This window comes from Typopeltis vanoorti, chromosome 25, assembly GCF_054136105.1.
Source record: "Typopeltis vanoorti isolate ZY-2024b chromosome 25, IOZ_Tvanoo_1.0, whole genome shotgun sequence".
Taxonomy (NCBI): Eukaryota; Metazoa; Arthropoda; class Arachnida; order Uropygi; family Thelyphonidae; genus Typopeltis; species Typopeltis vanoorti.
In genome coordinates this window covers 74711382-74732958 of record NC_143573.1, presented here as the reverse complement: position 1 = coordinate 74732958, position 21577 = coordinate 74711382, and the positions used below count along the sequence as shown (strand labels likewise).

The 21577-nt window shown below is 35.4% G+C and overlaps 1 protein-coding gene across 1 annotated transcript in view; it reads left to right on the top strand.

Moving 5' to 3' along the window:
• The first annotated feature begins 7246 nt into the window (after positions 1–7246).
• LOC150092854 (caprin-1-like) overlaps positions 7247–21577 on the top strand; it is a 156075-nt gene continuing 141744 nt past the window's right edge. The window contains exons 1-2 of the mRNA XM_090414723.1: positions 7247–7430; positions 17336–17398. Coding sequence (XP_090270849.1) covers positions 7317–7430; positions 17336–17398 — 177 coding nt within the window. The 5' untranslated portion in view covers positions 7247–7316. The remainder of the gene's footprint in view (positions 7431–17335; positions 17399–21577) is intronic.

Below are 21577 nucleotides of genomic sequence, written 5' to 3'. Positions count from 1 at the left end.
CACTAAATATCTCAGCTATATCCTCCGCAGCGGTTATCATTCCTCCGTTTTCACCAATCAATCCCATCCTACCATAATCATTCTTTCTTCTACTGGCGACATATGGAAAAAACTCCTTAGGATTTTTTTTGGCCACTTTAGCTAACTGCTGCTCATACTGCATTTTTGCTACCCTTATCAAGCTAGTCACCTTCCTTGCCTGCTCTTTGTACTTCTCATGCAACTGGTTGTTATAAATACTCATTTTGTGTTTCTTCCATAATACGTTTTTCTTCCAGATTACATAGCTTATCTCTTGGTTCATCCATTTTACACCCACTCTATTTACCCTCTTGACCCTTGGAATACACTCTGATATTGCCTCCATCAAGCAGTTCTTGTGTATGGCCCAAGCAGCATTGATATCCTTTCCATTCAGTTCCTCTTTCCAATTTATTATCGCAAGCTGTTTCCTGAGCTTTTCATAATTACCAGTCTTATAATTCCACATATATCCCTTTCTAACAGACGTCCTCGAATGACTGGTCACGCTGCACGTGATCACCTCGTGGTCACTCTCACCAACTGGTGGACGATTTGACACCTCATTTATAATAACATCATCTGATGAGATGATCAAATCCAATACTCTTGATCCTCTTGTACCCTCCGTTACGTGCTGCCTAAGGTAATTATCTTTCAAAAACTCCAAAAATTCATTTTATTTACCCCCAGACGCAGTCTCTTGCTTCCAGTCTATATTACCATAATTAAAGTCACCCATAATGATAACTCGTTTCTTGCTAGCTAGGCCAATTTGCCTATACATCTTCTTCTCATTACCCTCCATATTACCAGGTTTATAGCAACACCCAACTAAATATTTCATTCTGTTTACTTCTATCTCACACCATACCGCCTCAAAACCGTGACCGCTATTTGCACCTTGCAATTCCACTTTAGATGGGCACAACTCATCTGCTACCATTAACAGCACTCCTCCTCCCTTTCTTCCCTGTCTATCTTCACAAAAAATATCATATCTATTCATCTCTATTCCTGTCAGGATGTCATCGTCATATAACCACGTCTCACTTATACCAACAATTTTGGGGCGAACAGACACGAGCAAAGCAACAATTTCGTTCCCTTTATTTCGAATACTTCTAGCATTAGTGAATAAACATAAGAAATAATTATAAAAAAACATAAGAAATAACATAAGATATAATTATTTAGTATGCTGATGCCTGCATCTGTAGTTGTGACAATGTTTCTTGTAACATCATTTACATACAAGCCACACAAACTCTCATTACGAATGTCAGTAAATAGAAATAAGGTAAGTTTATAATTAAATATTTTTCTTGGCATGTACCTGAGATATAATTATTTAGTATGCTGATGCCTGCATCTGTAGTTGTGACAATGTTTCTTGTACCATGAAAAAGAAAGACATAGATTCAATTGCCAGCCTAGGTGACTAAATGGTTAACATATCCATGTTCCATCCAACATGCTGCCTTTTCAAATCCTGACATGAGAATGGATGTTTATTTATTTAGTATACCCAATTGTTGACTGAATTGAATATTATTTTATATAGTGAAAATTGTGCCTTTTTAAGCAATAAGTCTATTTTACAAAACATTTTTCTTCAAAGTGCATCATGCAGTTCTCCATCCAAAATGTGGGTTATGGCAAAGGGCATACCATAGGAGTGTTCTGGAACCTGCCACTCAAAATCGCTTTATCTTATGATGATTTGTGTAAAAAAAAAACGGAAGAAATCTGGAGTGCTAAGAAATAATGGATGTCACACATTCCAATAATAAAGGAAAACGTACTATATAAACGCACGATAAATAATATGGACATTAAAAATTCTTCTGGTGCTGATACGATCTCTCCAACTGTTTTCAAATATTTGCTCCAGAGCTAATACACGACATTTATCATCTCTACAATTTATTACACGTATCTGGCTTGTCCCAATGTATGGAAACTATCTCATATCCATCCAGTTCCAATAAAGAGAGCTATAAGTCTACCAACTAATTGCCATCACTTCTGTCCTCTCCAAAAAACAGAAAAAGTCACCAATAACTAACTCCTCCACTACTTAGAGACTTACCAATTAATCAGCTACTATCAGTATAGATCCTACCCTTCAAGATCCACTGATCTGGTAGTTTACATCACCCACCACAGGACATGTGCAATGGAAAGGTCTGGAGAAACTTGTGCTGTCACTCTTGACTTTTCTATAGCTTTCGACTCTATGTAGCATCGAGGCCTATTAAGCGAAATGTCATTCTTTGGTCTCCCCGCTACCCTCTGTAATTGGGTAGCCATCAGTCTCTGAGATCGTTCTCTGCGACGCATGGTAGATAGTTCCCTCCTCTTTTCGAGCTTCACAACCAATGCTGGAGTGCCTTAAGGCTCTTCGTATCACTAGCTGTCTTTCTTATGTACCGTACATAAATCACATATTCACAATCACCACTATTGCTGTCCGTAGTTTTTCAGATGATAGCACTATCCATTCATCCTACTTGTTTGGCAAAACCATGCAGCACTCTGACATCCCCGGCCACAAGATCATCTACAACTAGAGCATTAAACATTGATGTAAATATAGGCTGACCATACGTACCGTTTTGAACGGACAGTACCGTATTTTCGTATTTCCCGGCTGTCCCGTCGTTTTAATAAAAATGTCAATTTTGTCCCGTTTTTAACAAACACTATAAATATACGTTCATATTGGTCAATCAAAAATTATTATTCATAACTTATAATTGTATTATATCAATATTATGGATACCAGTAATTTATATAACCATGGAGTCGCATTGGTCGATACTACATATCGATATTTGCAGTGATTTATTCATAGAAAAAAAAAGAAGAAAATAACACGTTGGCAACATTTGCGCGTCTCAGACGCGGAGGCTGTTCTGTAGCATTATTTTTGTTTTGCCTGTATGCTAACCGGTGACTTTGTTATTCAATGCTGGTGGTTTAAATTTCATATATTTTTTTAAGTTTTAAGCGTTATTTTTTAAAGCTTTAAGTCTATCCTTGCAATGTCAAAGAGGCAAAACTGCATTGTTAATGAGGATCTCCAGAAATAATTCAAATTTATTTAACTGGACAAGCTGTGTACAAGTGATGGAACAAAAGTAGAGATTTTTTTTTTCCCCTGAAATGAGCGAAAAACTCCTAGATTTTTAAGACTTTTGTAATATTGTAGAGTTTATTCTTTGTCTTCCAGGAAGTACAGCCGCTATTGAGAGAATATTATCTGTTATGAACAGTATGTGGTCAAAGGAGAAATCTAGATTAAATGTTGAGACAATGAGGGCTATGTTAGTTGTAAGACAAAATTGTATCAAAATATGATAAGATTAAGATGTTGAAAGAACGAAATTTGCTGCGTAAGATCACTTCATCAGAGAAATATTCATGGTACTATTGTGGTGAAATGCAGCCCCAACCCCTCTACGTCCACCTAAATTTTTGTATAGGTTCTGTCACTGAAGAATAACGGCAAGCTCAATATGTTTATGTAATAAAACTTTTTTTATCGTCTTACTTTTTCATTAATGCAGAAAATTACATAACACCCGTCCGTTTTGTCATCCCAATGTCCCGTTTTTGTCTCAAGGAAATATGGTCAGCCTATATAAATACTGTCCTTCAATGGGACAAGATTACCATGCTCAATGCCACCAAAATACACTCTTCCCTTTGCTTTTGCAAAACAGTTCTCAGATCACCCACCCGGTACCTACCTCCTGGCATAAACACTTCACATTCATAGGCTCCTCAGCATCCAAAATAACTAGCTATTCACTGTCGTCCATGAGACTATTTTTCACCCAACCAACTCGTAACTGTATACAATTCTCAAATCCGTCCATGCTTAAAATACTGCACGCATGTTTGAGTGGTGCACTTAAATCTCCCTTTAAACTCTTTCACGCTGTCCAGAGGCGAGCAGCTAGGTTCATGGATGACCCTCACTTACAGATTCCCTTCAACCACACTATCTCATAGACGCAGTGTTTCTGCACTGCTTCTATTCTACAGGTACTTCCATGGTCACCATTCCAGTAAATTTGCAACCATCATTCCTTCACTATCTGTTGCAGTTGCTAATACAACAGCAGCAGTTGCCCAGCATCTCTTCACTGTGCAATGCAACTGCAAACACGCTAAACCTACTTCTCCTCTTCCCCTTTTATTCTGTCTACTTCTGTTCTCTGGAACAGCTTTCGTCATGAAGTATTCCCAAGAACTGCACCCTGCAGCTCTTAACCGAACCCTGCATTCCCTAACACACACACACACACACACACACACACACACACACACACACACACACACACACACACACACACACACACACACACACACACACACACACACACACACACACACACACACACACACGGCACTCATGTGCCTATAGGTCTCTCGACCTCTCATGTATGGGCTAAATGGGAAGAAACTAATTAAAGTAAAATAATCCTCATTATTATAACTATATGCTGACAAAGTTCCATCATTACCTTCAAGATGCAAATAAAGAAGAACTCTGTCTGTTTGAAAAAAAGATCAATGCAGAGAGATTGGATTCTTTAGGAGTTCACCTCCCATCAAACTAAGTTAATCACCTAGATAGCTGAATAGAAAAAAAGAACGCTGTGTGTGTGTGTGTGTGTGTGTGTGTGTGTGTGTGTGTGTGTGTGTGTGTGTGTGTGTGTGTGTGTGTGTGTGTGTGTGTGTGTGTGTGTGTGTGTGTGTGTGTGTGTGTGTGTGTGTGTGTGTGTGTGTGTGTGTGTGTGTGTGGAGAGAGAGAAATCCTCATAAAAATCATAAAAATCGGCTAACAAGAATTATATGATCAATAACAATAAACAAACAGCAAAAAAGTAAAACAGTATAACAGTAAAAAAAAAGTAAAATAAATAAATGTAATTATTATTGTGACACTATTATTATGTAATTAGAATAATTTTCCATAAATATGGAAAAATCAAAGTGTGTGACATCTAAGAAAATCAACTGTCTAACTCATACTAATTCAAACAATAATATATAATATTACAGTTAGGGATCATGGGATGGTGGCAGTTGTTTGCCATGCTTTCCTCCCGCTATGCCAATTAAAGTCACTGATAGTCATGGATGAACTATTTGGTGATTGGCTTGCGATGGAGGCTAGCTGCTCACTAATTTTGAAAAAAAGTTATGTAGAGCTAAATGTCCTGCCTTTGGGAAATAAAAGGTGTTAGTAGATGTTTTATACTTGGAAATTATAATGTTTTATATATTTTTAAGTAGCCTATAAATAAAAAAAAGTAGCTCGAGCGAATTAGTTTATCATTAAAATCGTCTATCTTCTTTAGCAAAACGTGCATATCTGGGGGATGGGTGCTAAAGTACCACTTAGGTAGAGCCTGTGTAGTTAATCTGTATCAACGATGCCGTTCGGTTGGGTAGACGGTGTTCCAGCCCAACTAGGATTGCAAAAAAACCTTTATGTTAAGTTTTCATCTGAAGTTGAGTTAGACAGCCTCTTACAGATATATGACAGTTTTATTCTCCTGGGAACTTGTTTTTCATCACGAAAAACACAGAATAACACACGCAATTTAAAACATCATACAGTGGCCTCATAACCTTAATTACTTCTAAATCTAAACAACCAACCAACTTATCAGGTATGTTCCCTGCCCCACTGCTTTCAAGCTGGCTTCCAGTGCTCACTCCGTTTTTTATTTCATAAGCCAGGGTCTTTCGATCATGCTTGTTAAATCCGTTTAACAACTTAAATCCTTCAGTCACATCCCTCCCCTTACTGTCCTCAGTGCTTTTAAGATTTCTCCAATCTGTCCTCATTACCAAAAAAGTATTGCTCCTGATAATGCTTTTGTTGTTCATGGGGCATTCATTTCTCCAAATCAGATGTAAATCTGTGCACATTAGTTCATATGGTGTGCTTAATCAAGGCTTTGTATAATATAACAGCAATATGATTGACAGTATTTATCCTCTATTGAGAGGCTCTGCCTTAAATTGAACACAGTGCCGAATCTTGGGAGTAGGGGTCTAAGTCGCATATAGAACTTTTTCTGTCAACTTGAGTGCAATGTACAAAAGGAGAGGCCAATGAATGAGACTGGGCTACATCCTTTCCACCAACTAAATGTCATTTTGTAACTTTTTGCAGATGCTTAGACACTAATTGTTACATCATACCAGTCTATTATAACACGAGCAGCGGTTGCAAACTCTTTTTGCAGTCCAACTGAAGCCATTTAACCAACTTCTTTAACTCCTCTTTTATTCCATTTGCCTCTATTCTCGGAAACAACTTCCTTTTTTAATTTTAGCCAAGTACTGTCCAGTGACTGCAAACTCTAGATATTTTAAGAAGAAGCAAAGGTTGGTCGATTGGTAGAGCCTCTGCTACTAATGGCTCACACAAAAAGTTAAGCAAGTTTGATCGCGGGTAGTAGTTGGAAGGGATCAATCGTTCCATGTTGTTGGAACACTCTCCCTTGATGAGTCTTTGGACTCACTGGAGGTGTCACATAATAATAATAATATGAGGTCCGCTCGGTTAGCCTAGTGGCTGTGCGCTTCGCAACCATATGCCTGGGGAAGGAGTGTCCTAGGTTCGATTCCCGTCGGTGTTGTGAGGAGCTGAAGGATCTTCCTCAGCCATAGACAAGTTGGCCGGTCTTGGGCGTGGACAGTAGGGTTTTTCCTCCAGTTTATCCTGGGGCTTTTCATTCCACAAAGCAGGCATACCGGCCTTGAGAACTCAACACTGGATACACCGGGGCGTAGGCTGACCACCTTATTCTGTGAAGGGTTTGAGGTCCGATGATTAATAAACCCTCGACACCGCAGATGAGATGCGATAATAATATCAGTAGGCTACTTCTCTTGTAACTCTTTTACCCCACAGACACATACAGGGAGCTGCTACGCTATAGACTGTGTTCCCTCTAGTATTGAAAAAAAAAAGAAAACAGGAAAGTACTATGATCGTTCTTTTAACTAAAGTGAATAGCTGTGCAAGTTGGTTGTTTTTTCATATTTTTCTTATTACAATGCTTTCCTAATTAAAATTAATTAATTACGAACGATTATATCATTTAAAGTATCGAACTTATTTGTGAATGTACAATTACGATAATAATCCTGTGAATAATCGATGTGGGTTCTTTAATGCTGTGTTATGAAAACGAATAAGTATAGTAAGAGGTCACCACGTGAAGTGCAAACGTCGTAGATAGTAGAAAGTTCGGTTCAGAAGGATGCCTTCCGCCTCTGCCAAACCTGAGAAACAAGCCTCTTTGGAGGCTTCAGATCCTGTAAAACAAATCACTAATATGATGGATAAGAAAGTTCGAAATCTTGAGAAAAGAAAAGTAAGTTTCGATGATTGCGAATCCTATGTTTAATTACACTGAGCTGCTCTTTGGGAAGAACTTACAATATGACGCAATTCACCTCTATAGTTTATAGTAGTATTTATGTTTTGCTAAAGCTTTGGATTTCGTTTATTTAATTTAGTATTCTAACTTATTTTCAGAACAAGTATTTATGACTGCGTAATTTATTGTCTTTAATAGTTGTTAGTTTTATTAACTTCATGTACTTCTTTGTTATCTAATATGGCAGCCATGATATATTCGATATAATATCATAAGAGAAATCTAATCATTACCGTCGGATGACCAGGATTACCATGTGAAACATTTCCCGATTGTTTTGCGTTTATTTCCTTTGCTATGAATTTCTCTATAATCTTTCGTGTGGAGGAACCCCACCTACTAGTGAATGTTGACTAAGTGTAGCCAGCTTTAAGCCCGTGAGTGGACCAGCATATTAGATCGTTTAGTTAGTTAACATGATATTCAGTGAATACGTAGTAATTCATTGCTATAATTTCGCATATTCTAATCCAGGAATTCATCGAACGCAATAAACAATGGTGTAACTATTTCACACTGCTTATATTCTGTTAATGTAGTAATTTAAGTAAACAGTGTTCATTTTTGAATTTGCAGGCAGGCAAATATAGCTTTATTTGCCTGCAATTTCAAATGTGGACATCTAATCAGGTCTTTTCATAATGTTCTCAGAATAGCAAATGCCTATTGGGGGGGGGCTTTAAATTATTCTAGTTTTGGCAGAACCCATGGAGATTAGCATATAAACACCGACATAATAACAGCAACAATCAGCAAATGATGATTAAGGAAAATAAACAAAGGTAAATACGAAAAACTCGGTTCATAGCAAACATTGAGGATTGCTAGAGCAACTCTCCATTTGCCTTACAAATTTGGAATATAAGACATGTTAAAGTGTGACAACTGGCCATCATTGATGTTCAAATTAATAATAATAATAATAATAAACTTTATGTGGGTACATTTGGTGTAAGTGAAATAATGAACAAATAAACAAGCAGTGGAATATCAAATGTTAACAATGAGTAGACTCAATTGTTCTTGAGGTGGGTGGAGAAGGTTAATACAGAGTTGGAATAATAATTTTCAAAAGCTTTTTAATCAATTAAAAGAATCACTAGCTGAGACATAAATGTGACTTTAACTCAACTTCCAGTGAGAAGGAAACCTATATTGATGTACAGATTGTATTGAAATTAGTGGAAAAAAAATCTGTACTTTTAGAACTGAAGTCGGCCATAAAAAGATATAATGCTATGATTAACTTCAGTTCATTCTAAAACTGGAAGAGTAAGGGAAATTGGTTATAATTGGTAATTAGTCTAGGTGAAAGAAGATTAACTGAATATTGATAGAAAATAATTTAAAAATCTTGAATATCTAGTTGACATTACCTTTAAAAAGGGATATATACACACACATGGAAATCCCATGGTGTCACAGAAAATGTCATTAGAAATCAAATGACTTTACCATCGATAAAAGATTACGTGTCCCTGAAGCACAAATACAACATGTAGCAGATATATGCCTTCAAACTGTTACCATTTTTTTTTTTTTTTAGTTCTAAGAATAATGCTTTTGAAAAACCCTCTTAGGTTTCTTAAGAGCTTTAAAGTTTTAAGAAATGCCTAAATTTGCAGATACTAAGCAGAAGCTAAAAAAAATATGATCAAACTCATAAAGCATTTAAAACATTTTGTTATTAGTACATGGCACTTTGCATGAAGATTCAGTACCCATTGTAGGAGATCATTGTACATCACATATATATTTGTCTGTTAATTGCATTAATTTTTTGCCAGTTTTTCAGTGGAAAACCAGAGTTTCTCGATGAAAAATCCTTCGTTCCTCATAAAGCTAGCTAACTTGTCTTTAAAAAAAAAAGAAGAAAAAATAAAGCCGATAGAAAAATTCTTTGCTTAATGACTCAAATAGAACTTGCATCTTCTCCAACCAAAGGATGCCTATCGCATCATTTTTCCAACTACACTGTGGAGGATCAGGCTAGTATACATTGTCTCAAGAAATATACTTCTGATAGTTCTAAAAGATCAGGAGAAAAATTTTCTGTCTTTAGGCATATCACACGAGGAAATAACCAGAATAAACAAGAATACGTAAAAAAACGAAGATAATAAAGAAGAAACTTAAAAGTACAATCATCCCTTGACTTACGTCGCGGTTTCGTTTCATCCAGCAGGACATAAGTCGGTCGGACGTAAGTTGATACATTAAATCAACATAATTATAGGCAGGTAAGGACTTATAAACTGTATTGTGTGTTACTGCCACTATAAAACAGGAGGATAATTGTCCAAATCTTCCTCCACAATTACATCTTCATTACCTTCCTTATTGGAAGGGCCAGGTTGTGGTTCTGTTGTAACCTTTTGTTTTTTTGATGAAAATGTCCAGTGTACTTATTCCTCTTCTTCTCTTCATCATAAATTTGTTTATAGCAAGCAAATGCAACATGTACTTTCTTTTGTACTAGTAGCATTCACCATTGGGGTTTATGTCTTCAGCCATTTTGAGAACATTTCTGCAAGATCCTTCATTGTGAACTGTTTAACTACCTCTTTTTGTTTCTCTTTTCCCTCTTCTTTTTCTCTTCTGCAATGCATTGTTCCTCCAGTTCAACCAATTCTTTGTTGGTCAACTCTTCGGGGGAAATTTCTGAGTTGAATTATGTCATCATCATTCACTTCAAGATTCAGATTGTTTGCTAGGCTCACTATTTCTTCACTCAATTTACAAAGGTCTTCATTTTTTTTTTTTTTTTTTTTTTTCAAAACTTCAAAAATTGTGCACAAACCTTTTTAATGTATTTTTCCATATGCCACTCATACATTGAGAGGTCACTTCATCCCCAAGTCATAGCAATATTTTTAATAGCATGTTAAATATTGAATGCTTTCCGGAATTGTATGAGAGTCTGATAATTTCCTTCAGTGGCAGAAATGGCATGTGAAAAAGTTCTCCGTAGATAATAAGCCTTAAACACTGCAAGAACTCCCTGATCCATCAGTTGGATCAATGAAGTAGTGTTTGGAGGGAGAAATGAACTTTGATCTTGGAATGAAGATTACCAATGTAAGGTGGATGACCTAGAGCATTATCTAGAACGAATAAAATTTTAAATTCTACATTTTCTTTCACACAGTAGCTTTCCATTTCACTCGCATAACAGTTGATTAAGGCAACCACAAACAATTTTTGAGTCATCCATGACTTCTTTGATAATAAACTGGAAGAGTATGCTTCCTAATGTTTTTGAAGGCTCGTGGATTCTCATTGTGCCATATCATAGATGGTTTCAGTTTATATCCAGCCACATTACCCCTAACAGAATCCTAATGCAGTCTTTAAGAGAAACCAGGCATAGATTTTAGCTTTTTTTTTGTGGATGACTATTTGCTCGGGCATTTTTTCTAAAACAAGGTGGCCTCATCCATATTAAATATTTTTATTATAATATTATTTTTCTTCCGTAATATTTAAAATTATTATGGAGGAAAATAATGAAATTATTTTCCTCCGTAATAATTTTATCCAATTTCTCTACAAACTCCTTGGCAGCCTTCTTATCAGCACTTGCAGATTCACCATACATTTTCACATTATGCAGTGCAAAACGCTGCTTGAATTCATGAACCAGCTAGAAGAAGTGTTGAATTCGTAGTCATAATCGGGGCCCTGCTTCCTCTCTTCAACATGTTGAAGAGAGTTAGTGCCTTAGCAGTTATGGTCATAATGCTAAGGGGTATGCGCTTTTGGTCCTCCATCCATGATGCAAGTAGCTCTTCCATATCACCAATAGGACCTTGTTGTTGCTTCGTCACTATCGTCAATTTAATGGAAGCAGATCCTTTCACAGCCTCTACAATTTTTTCCTTATTTTTCAAAATGGTCGTCACTGTAGAATAAGACCATCCGAAGTCGTGCAATCACATAGAGTAGCTTACCAGCTTCAGGTTGCTTTATAACTTGCAAATTCGTTTTAAGATCAATTGCTCACCTCTTTTTCTGTGATTCTTCACTAGGTTTTTTGATTGGGCATGTAGGGCCATGTTGCACAAAATATCGCTAAATATTTAATGATAAATACACAATAACCTATTTCTCAAACCCAAAATCAACAGAGGAACTGTTGAAGATGTGCCGATTGCCAACTGCTGAAGGAGGTTGCCACTGAATGTGCTGTTGTCACTGCACATGATGCATTGTTGCTAAATAGAAACCTTTTTTACTTTCCGCTCGCTTGCATCTTGTTTGAAAGTATAGTCAAAAATGTTATTTATTCCCTTATGTGATCACAGACGTAAGTCAAGGGATGACTGTATTCTAGAAAAGGAGGAAAGAAAAAGAATAAGATACTAGATTTGATAAATGAAAGAAAAAACAAAATATGCAAAGCTCAAACAGGCATATCATGAAAATAGTATTAATATAGCAAACAGAAGAAAAATAATTTGAAGAAAACTGTTAGAAATAAAGAACTATAGAACATGGCACTTTTAATCTTCAGTTGGAAATAAAGGGATTGCTGCTGTTAAAAAGAAACAAGCATAGCCATCAAGGATGAAATGGCAGACTAGTGCAAAAGTTAAAACAAAAAATTATTATTATGTAACACCTCCAGGGAGTACAAAGACTCATCATCATCACCTACTCTACAACTGTCTGTCTCCAACTGCAACTACTTTCATCATCTACACCAATGCCATCTACGACCACCACCACTAGTATTTTCACTGACAATCGCAAACATCCATGCCTACAATGGGATTTGAACCTGCAGCCTTTTGGCTGGAGAGCGGATACGCTAACCACTCGGCCAACCAGGCTGAAGAAAATAGAGGTGGTCATTTACATAGACATACTCGATAATGAATAATCCACAAATCTGGAAGGCCCACCAGTATTAAATTTGCATGTCTAAAAGGCAGAGCATTTAGACATGCAAATATTCTCATGAATATTTATTGAAGAAAAATTATTGAAGATATTGAATATCTACTTATTGAAGAAAAATTCCATAGATATTCTGACATTTATCAAATCATATATGCAGTACTGGAATCCTCCAAGATTGGCTACTCTTAGCTTCTATAGCCATACCTGAAAAATACAATGCCAACTCTGCATGATATCAAAGAATGTATTATTTAAAAAAAAAAGAAAAAAAGTTTGACCTCATGAGTGCTATGGGCACCAGGGAAACATATATTGCTTTTTAATTATGACAAAGCATGGGAATGCAGGGCATTCTTTATAGATTATATAAAAAGGCGTTCTGACATATTTGACATTTGAAACTAATAAATCCTGTAGGAATTTATCATGCCATCATTATTGTGATTAGTGACAAAACATAAGAAAGATGTGTTAGGTAATAAATGTATTATTATTGTTGTTACTATTACATGACACTTCCAAGGAGTCCAAAGATTTGAGGGAGGGTATCTACTCTACAACTGTCTCCACCAACTATACCAAACTGCATCATCTACACCAATGCCATCTACTGCCCACCACCACCACTAGTATTTCCACAGACAATCGCAAACATCCATGCCCACCTCAGTATTCAAACCCACAGCCTTTTGGCTGGAGAGTGGATATGCTAATCACTCAGCCAACCAGGCTGGCAAAAAGTTTCTCTAGTTGGCAACCAGACTTGAACTTAAGTCTATCTTCAGGAGGTTTAGCACTGAGGAATGCAAACACCTCTTCAACTGAGCTACACAAGCTGCTTGAACATTATACTGCAAGCAAGATATCATGTTGGGAATGGAATGGGAATTATAAGGACTTTTCAGTTGAAATAATTGTAGATATGTTCAGAATTATCTATACAACATTTTGGAAGAAATTTAGGATTCAAGCAACTTTAAGTAATCACTGAACTTCGATAAATGCTTGGATATGTGCAAAACTACTTGAAATGCACTTGCACAATTATGAATCGTCAAGTATTTTCTCTATTAGATAAATACACATTTTTTTTGTCTGCAGTTAAGCTTTTAATCATGTTTTTGGTGAACGAAAAAAAAGTCAACTCTGAAAGTGAAAAGAAAAAAAAAGTGTACTTTTCAAAGACTTGCTTCAGTAATATTTAAAAAAGCAGTGTATCTCAACATATTGTATGCATGATTTGTTCCATAACTGTAATAGTAATCAAAATGCATTCTTCAGCAAAAGACAAGTTACAGAAATTAAGCATATGGTTGGAAGTAGATTAATATGGTTGCTTGAATTATTAACAGTATTGGCATCTAAAATAGGCATTGAAGATGTAATAAAAGTTGTCTGGTATTGAGTGGTTTATAATATTTTACCTTAGGTCGCAAAAATAAATAAATAAAAATAGAACATGCTTAAAGATCAGGGGACTTGTTCAACAACAAACAAACAAAAAAAGTTAGCCTTATAGTATATTAGTACTATGGATGAGTAAATAATTTAGGAATCCTTAACCTAGACAACATTCATTAAGCAGGACAGTGATCTTGGGCTTGGCAGTGAAAATCATCTGCAGCATAAACATTCATGCCACTTTGCGATTTGAACCCACACTACTGCTGCTGTCTGCAAAGCAGAAATGCTGTCCACTTGGGCACCCAAATTAGCAAGTGTTTGGCTTTGTTGAAGCTAGCTTCATTAAGAATATGGCAGCAGTTGAATGAAAGAAGACTGAAAAAATGTTTTTTTGTGTGTGTGGTATTTCTTATGATTATGACAACTGCCACATGATAAACTAAGATGGATGGGATTGGATAACAGACTAGTTCAGTGACTGGCTGTCAGATGGGTATCAGTAAGTTGTATATGGGGGTGCAGTATCCCGAAAGAGTAAAGTGGTGTGCTGCAGGGATCTGTATTTGGGCCTTTGTTGTTCAGTTTGTATATTAATGATATTTGGATGGGTTTAACTTGTGATATGGAACTGTTTACAGATGATGCAAAATTGGAGAGAACAATGCAGAGTCAAGCAGATGTTATGGCCCTTAAGGAGGATTTGAATGGGCAGGTAAGTGGAACTGTCAGTTCAATGTTGCAAAGTGTAAGGTTTCGAAATTTGGTAAGTAACGATGGGATGTAAAGTATACACTTGGTAGGGAAACATTTAAGGAAGTAGAGATGAGAAATCTGGGAGTGATGGTGGACACCGACTTGAAAGTCATCATATAGGATAATGGCAATGATGTGGAGGACCTTGATGTGCAGAAATAAAGAGGTTACAATTCCATTGTATAAGGCTTTGATCAGCCCTCATGTAGATTATTGTGCACAGATTTGGTCACTGCATTTTCGTGGTGACAAGGATATGTTAGAAAGGGTCCAGAGAAGGCTTACAAAAGTGACAAGTGGTCTTTTAAATATGGAATATGAAGTTAGATTGAAAGAGTGCAAATTGCAAAGCATCATGAATAGGAGGAGGAAGGAGAATATGATTGAGACATATAAGTTAGTCCAGGGTTGTTACTGGGTTAACATGCAAGAAATTTTTCATACAATGGGAGAGGTGGAGAGAACGAGGCCACTCCTGGAAACTATATAAGGAGGATATGAGCAGAGGAGTGAGGAAGAGGTTCTTTGCATGGAGAGTGATTGGTGAGTGGAATGCATTGCTTGTGTCATGAATGTAGACACATTGAATCAGTTTCGGGCACAGTTGCATGAGCCTCGTGTGTGATAGCGTGTACCTCCCACGATGAGTCTCCGACTCCATGGTTTTCAGATGTTAATAATATTGAGTATCTTAAGATTTAAGTACATAACTTCCTCTTCTAATTTTAAAGGTATTCCTGTTTGAGTCTTGCCATTCTAGACAAAATAGTTTTTTTGTTAATAATGACTTATAGTGAATGAAAACCCTTCAGTCATGATGAACCAAAGGATGAATGCATGACTTTTTGTCCACATCACTGATTAGTGATAGGGATTTGGATGTATGTTAAATCTACATGCAAAAAATGTCTTTTGTAGACCATCATTTCTCTAATAACAATTGGCAAAGTGATTGAATAAACAGTTATTTCTTGCATGTGTAAGTTGATATATTTTGACTTCTTGTCTGTCCTGTATTTCCAGCTTCTGGTTAGGTCAGCACTTGTTTATGGGTGAATATGGTTTATTAAGGAAGAGATCCTTTGCATGGAGAGTGGTTAGTGAGTGGAATTTGTTACCTGACGTTGTAGTGAATGGATACATTGAACGAATTTAAGGTACGGTTAGGTGGACTTTGTGTGTAACATTGACAGTGTAAATTAATAATTTGCTTAAAGGAGTGTCATCTATTAGCCTGTATTTCAGGCCTGTCATATCTTGGACTCACCTGTGGACTTCAATTTTCTTCATGTTCCAGCAGTTCCAGCACAGCAGGTATTTCCACTAAATGACACTATGACACTATCATTCCCACAGCAATACTTCAACTCTTTCCATATGTTTATCATTCCGCATATATATCAAAATGATTTCTGAGAGAACTAATGATCTTCAGCTGCAGAATTTACATATTGTAGTCATATTAATTTCTTGGATTTAGAGGGTGCCTTGTGACTTTGGTAGGATGTGGTGATTGTCTGCATGACATTCTTTAACCCAGTAAAGAAAAGATTTAACAAGCAGTCTTTGCATCTGTCATTATTCACCATATTTGTTTAGCAAAGCAGTTTTAACTGTATTAATTATTAGCTAATTTTGAGAACACATTAAATATATGAAAATGGAAGTGAAGAGTGCATCATATCCTTCTTGATTATTTAAATGAAAATGTTCGCATGAGAGGGCATTTCTTTTTACTTATCTTTTAATTCTACAGTGTATATTATTTAACATTCTTGAAAAGATGCAATTTGATGCTGAGTCTTAGTCATAGTACATAATTGTGCCTTGTATTTTTATAATTTATTTTTAATAGTTCAGAGGTTTTAAAATTGTGTTAAATAACTTACAAATTTAATGCAGTATGAATATCAGTAATGGTAAAATTTGGATCCATGAATTCTTTAAAAAAAAAACTGATTCATATTGAAATATATATTTCATGTATATGTGTATAATATATATGGAATGTGGATTACAGAGTTGAGGGGAAAAAGGAGATACAATAGACCTACACATTAGTTAAGGGATTCTACCAGATTAATACAGAAGGAATTATAAAAAGAATGAATGTTAAGATGGGAAGAACGAGAGCTCATTCCTGGAAGTTGTATAAAGATGTAAAGAAGGGTGTGAGGAGTAATTTTTTTATGTGGAGAGTTGTTGGTGAGTGGAATGCACTGCTGGAGTGCATCATGAATATAGAGATTGTAAGTAACTTCAAAGTTATAATTGACATGTTGTTGGTTGAGTGGGCCTCCCACAATGAATGTTGACTCCATGCCGAGGTTACTGAAATAATAATAATACATTTATTTTTATAGGTATTTTTTTCTGGGAAAACTCCCATGTTACTCCTCTTAAAAACTATTATTTTTACAGCTATTTTGCCTGCTTCTGTTTAGGAGTGCCCCTTTTTAAATGTTATTGGCTTCCTCACAAGGGGAAAGCTACAACAAAGAATTTCAATCCTATTTACAGAGCTGAGCCATGTACTGGATGTCACCTAATGGGTGGTTATTACAATAAAATAAGATTACAATTAAGGCCCAAATTTAAAATTAGGTGATTTCAAATAAATCACTTAATTTGGGATTAGCATTCTTTGTTGTAGCTTCGCCTTGTGATTATGCTGATGCACTCATGATGACCAGTTATTTTCTGGTTGAAATATTTGCAGTAATAAAATTACTATATTCTTGTGAATACATGTATATATATATTTATTTTATTTTTTTCAGGGAAAATTGGATAATTATCGTAATGATTATAATAATGGAAAGGAATTAAATGATGATCAAAAGGTGAGTCAGTTATATCTTGTTTTTGAAAGCAAAACTTAAACAGTTCCATATTTAATTTTTAGAATCATTATCAGTCAGTCATCTGATAGTTTTTGTTGGTGTATAATCTGCTTGTTTGTGATGAGAATAAAAATACTAAAAATGTCTCATGTTTAGGAATAATTAATGATATAAAGTTAAATAACAGCTCTTTGCATAAAAAGAGAAACACACAACAAATGTAATTAAGTATTTAAGCAGCAGATGGCCTTTGGTAATATATACACTATTACATCTGGTAGTAAAGGACTGGATACATTTCTTGATTGTTAGTTTCTAATGTTTGGTTGTATGCTATTTTATGTATATATTAAAGATACCAAGAAATGTTATACTTGGTTTTAATCCTTTTCCCAAGGAAGCAAAATGTTTTGCACGTAAAATATATTCAGATCTGAGCTACTTGTATATAGAGGCTAATGACTTATATCTCTTGCCTTAGTATGTATCCATAATGCAAAGCACATCCCCTTTTGGACGTGTATAATGCAATGCATAATGGGAAGTCACTACCCAGACCGGTTTCAACCTTTTATTGAGGTCTTATCAGTGGGAGCCAGACATGATATTACAAGTAGCTTAGACGTGAATATATTTCACATGCAAAACATTGTTTTGCTTCCTTGGGAAAAGGATTAAAACCAAGTATAAAATTTCTTGGTATGTTTAATGTATAATAAACCCAAGGTAAAAAAACTCTCAACGTGTGCGTGTGTACACTTTTTTTTTTTTAATGAAGCTTTATGATTTCCTTAAAATTTTGCATCTTTAAGAGCCTACAAATCTTTTTGTCTGATAACATTGAAATTACAGAAAGTTTTGTTTGCCATCTAATAACTGCAAATATTCTGGTATGGTTTCTATACCTTTCTTATTTCAACTCCCTTTATAAAATTCAATTTTTTTTTTCTCTCTTTCTCTCTCTCTACAAGTTTAATTATAATTCACCAGTGCACTTTGACTTCATTTTCTATAAAAAAAAAATCCAGAAGTGTAAATGTTCGCACACTAAAGATAAATTGAATGTAGTATTTTAATAAGAGAAAGTTTTACAACTAAAAACTACGTAGAATAATTTATTCATCGTTACTTAATTTTTTTTCACCACTTGAAAGAGAACTGGTGGGTGGCTTCTTTAGACCTAGATACACCAAAACAAATATAAATACAGAGGCCATGAAGTTGATTTAAATGGTGAAAAACTGTTATTGGAAATAGGCATGTTCATGCTAGACAATAAATATAAAAACACATGGCATAAAATAGCTGTCTGCAGTTAGTGATAGAAGGTGATTGTTGGCAAAATTGAAATCTTTGATGTTGAGATTTAATGAGAGATTTCCATATATCACTCAGTGTCACCTTGGTTTTTATTCAGTGATCCTTGTGATTGGATGACTACAACAGATTCCTTCAGAAGTCTGGAATAAAAGTTCTCTAAAGAAGGCATAGTTTAGGTGAGAAAGAAGAACATATTGCAGATGTTAGCTACAAAAGAAAAGGCAGATCTGGTTTAGCCAGCCTTTCAACTATGTCTTATTTAGAGATGAACTTTTATTCCAGGATTCTGAGAGAATCTGCTGCAGTCATCCATTTTCAAGGATCACTGAATAAAAACCAAGGCCTGCCACTGAGTAATATATGGAAATCTCTCATTAAATCTTTCAACATTAACGATTTCAATTTTGCCAATCACCTTCTATCACTAACTGCAGACAGCTAATGCATGCTGCATGTTTTTTAAAATATGAAACTAGCAGGAACTTGCCTGTTTGCATTATAACTTTTTTTCAGCATTTAATCAACTTTGTGACCTTTGTATTTATATTTGTTTGGATGTGTCTAGTCCTAAAGAAGCCACAGTTCCCTTTTAGGTGGTGAACTAGTCAGTGTAATTTATTTGGGTAACAACTAATAAATTTCTGCTTTCCATATAAATTTGATATAAGTTAAGCTTTAAAGAGTCTTTATAGCACAGTCATTAGGATGTCACAGAATTTGTCTTGTTTGGAAAGGCAGATTTGAAATCCAGATGCAAGGAATCATTATTAAGTGATTTTCTGCTGAGGGTTACTCATTTGGTCTCAATGAAGTGCTGGATTTCCCATTGTATAAACATGGATTTTTCATCCTGAAATATAGCCAGTTTGGCTTAGTTATGACTGATAACAAAGGCTACAGCACCAGAATATTATTTTAATTGCCTGTTTGTAGGATGAAAAGCCAGTCACTATAACACAGCATGCTTAATTTGCTAAAGAGCATCCCCTGTGCTCCTTAGGAAAATAAATATGCTATATTATATTAATTTGTAATTAGAGGAAACTACATGATTTAATCCCATTTCTATAAATTGTACCCCTTGTTTTTAAAATAGCTGTTTTTAAATACTGACACTTTTGTTCAGTGCCTATCTTAATGTTAAATTGTTTACTTTATTTGTTTTTCCACCATTACTGATTATTTTTCATGTGCCCCTGAACTGCCCATCATGTACCCCCAGGGTACGTGTACCACCGGTTGGGAACCGATGATCTAGGCTATAACAACTCTAAATAGTTATGATGGAAATAATATAACATGAAATGTCAGTGTTTCCAGGAATGGAGAACCCTGCTGTCTATATAAGACTTGTTTAGTTCACCTTTGAAAAACCATTATAAATGCTTATGTGTCACATGGGATTTGAAACTATATCATTTTAACTGAAGGTTAAATGTTGCATCATCCTGCAAATCGTGTGTGTGTGTGTGTGGTGCACATACACGTGATTTGTAGCCTTAGTTGCTTCAGCCATAATTCCAAACACACATATATAAAGTGCATTGGCATTAACAGCGGTCAGGATAAATAATTTCCATCATAACTATTTAGTGTTGTTATAGCCTAGATCATCGGTTCCCAACCGGTGGTACACGTACCCTGGGGGTACATGATGGGCAGTTCAGGGGCACATGAAAAATAATCAGTAATGGTGGAAAAACAAATAAAGTAAACAATTTAACATTAAGATAGGCACTGAACAAAAGTGTCAGTATTTAAAAACAGCTATTTTAAAAACAAGGGGTACAATTTATAGAAATGGGATTAAAAGGAGTACTGAAGTGGAAAAAGGTTAGGAACCACTGGCCTAGATCATTGTTGTCTTGACAGATAACAGATTGATTTGGAGGAAAATTGTTGATAGGAAGTTAGTAATAATGTAAGTTCTTCATGTAATACTATCACAATATTCTGCACACCCCTTGAAGGTACATGTCAGGAATTTGACGATGATGATAGCCTAAATCATGAATAATAGTAGTAATAAAATTTTTCCAAAATTTTCACTACCAGTCCTGAGATAGTAATTGGTCGATAGTTGGATACATGGTCTTTGCACCACTCTTGTGCAATGGAATTACCATACATTCTTTCCTGTTCTGAGACTCGTATTAAACAGCCTGGTCAAAGGAATAGACAGTTCAGCTGAACACGCTGATATCCCATCAGTTGCTTTAATTTTCAATGTCAGTTCCTATTTCCTGAATTCTTATTCAGTTTGTGCAACAGCCGTAATATCTCTTCCTCATACACCTGAGTTTCTTCATCCATGTAGCAAGAGGTAGCAGTGAGCTCAATGTTGTATACACCAGGTTGATCGAACCAACATATGATTCTACCATTGATGCTATGTTTTTCACTCCCACTGTCTTTTACACAGCTAGTTCAATGTTTTAACTAATTTCTCTTACTCTGTATAAATTTATTCAGTTGATTTCCTGCCATCCACAATATGCTTATTCCGTTCTCAATTTCTATATTTACTTTTCCATCTTCACTAAAAATTGTGCTTCAATAGCTAGAGGCATACTTTTTAGTAACCTTCGTTATAAACATCCTAAATGAGATACTGTTGTTTATAACGAAGTTATAAACAACAGTATCTCATTCCATGCATGAGATACTGTTGCTTCGTATGTAATTGACTATGGTAAAGACTTATAACAAACTATTGAATCCTAATCAAGTCCATTTGGCTCATTGCTCTTCTAAAGGAAATTAACTTTAACATATTATATACTGTAACAAACTGTTAGTTTTGTGATCCCTACAAGTTTGCTGTAGTGTAAATCAAATTTATTAAGCTTATTTACATTT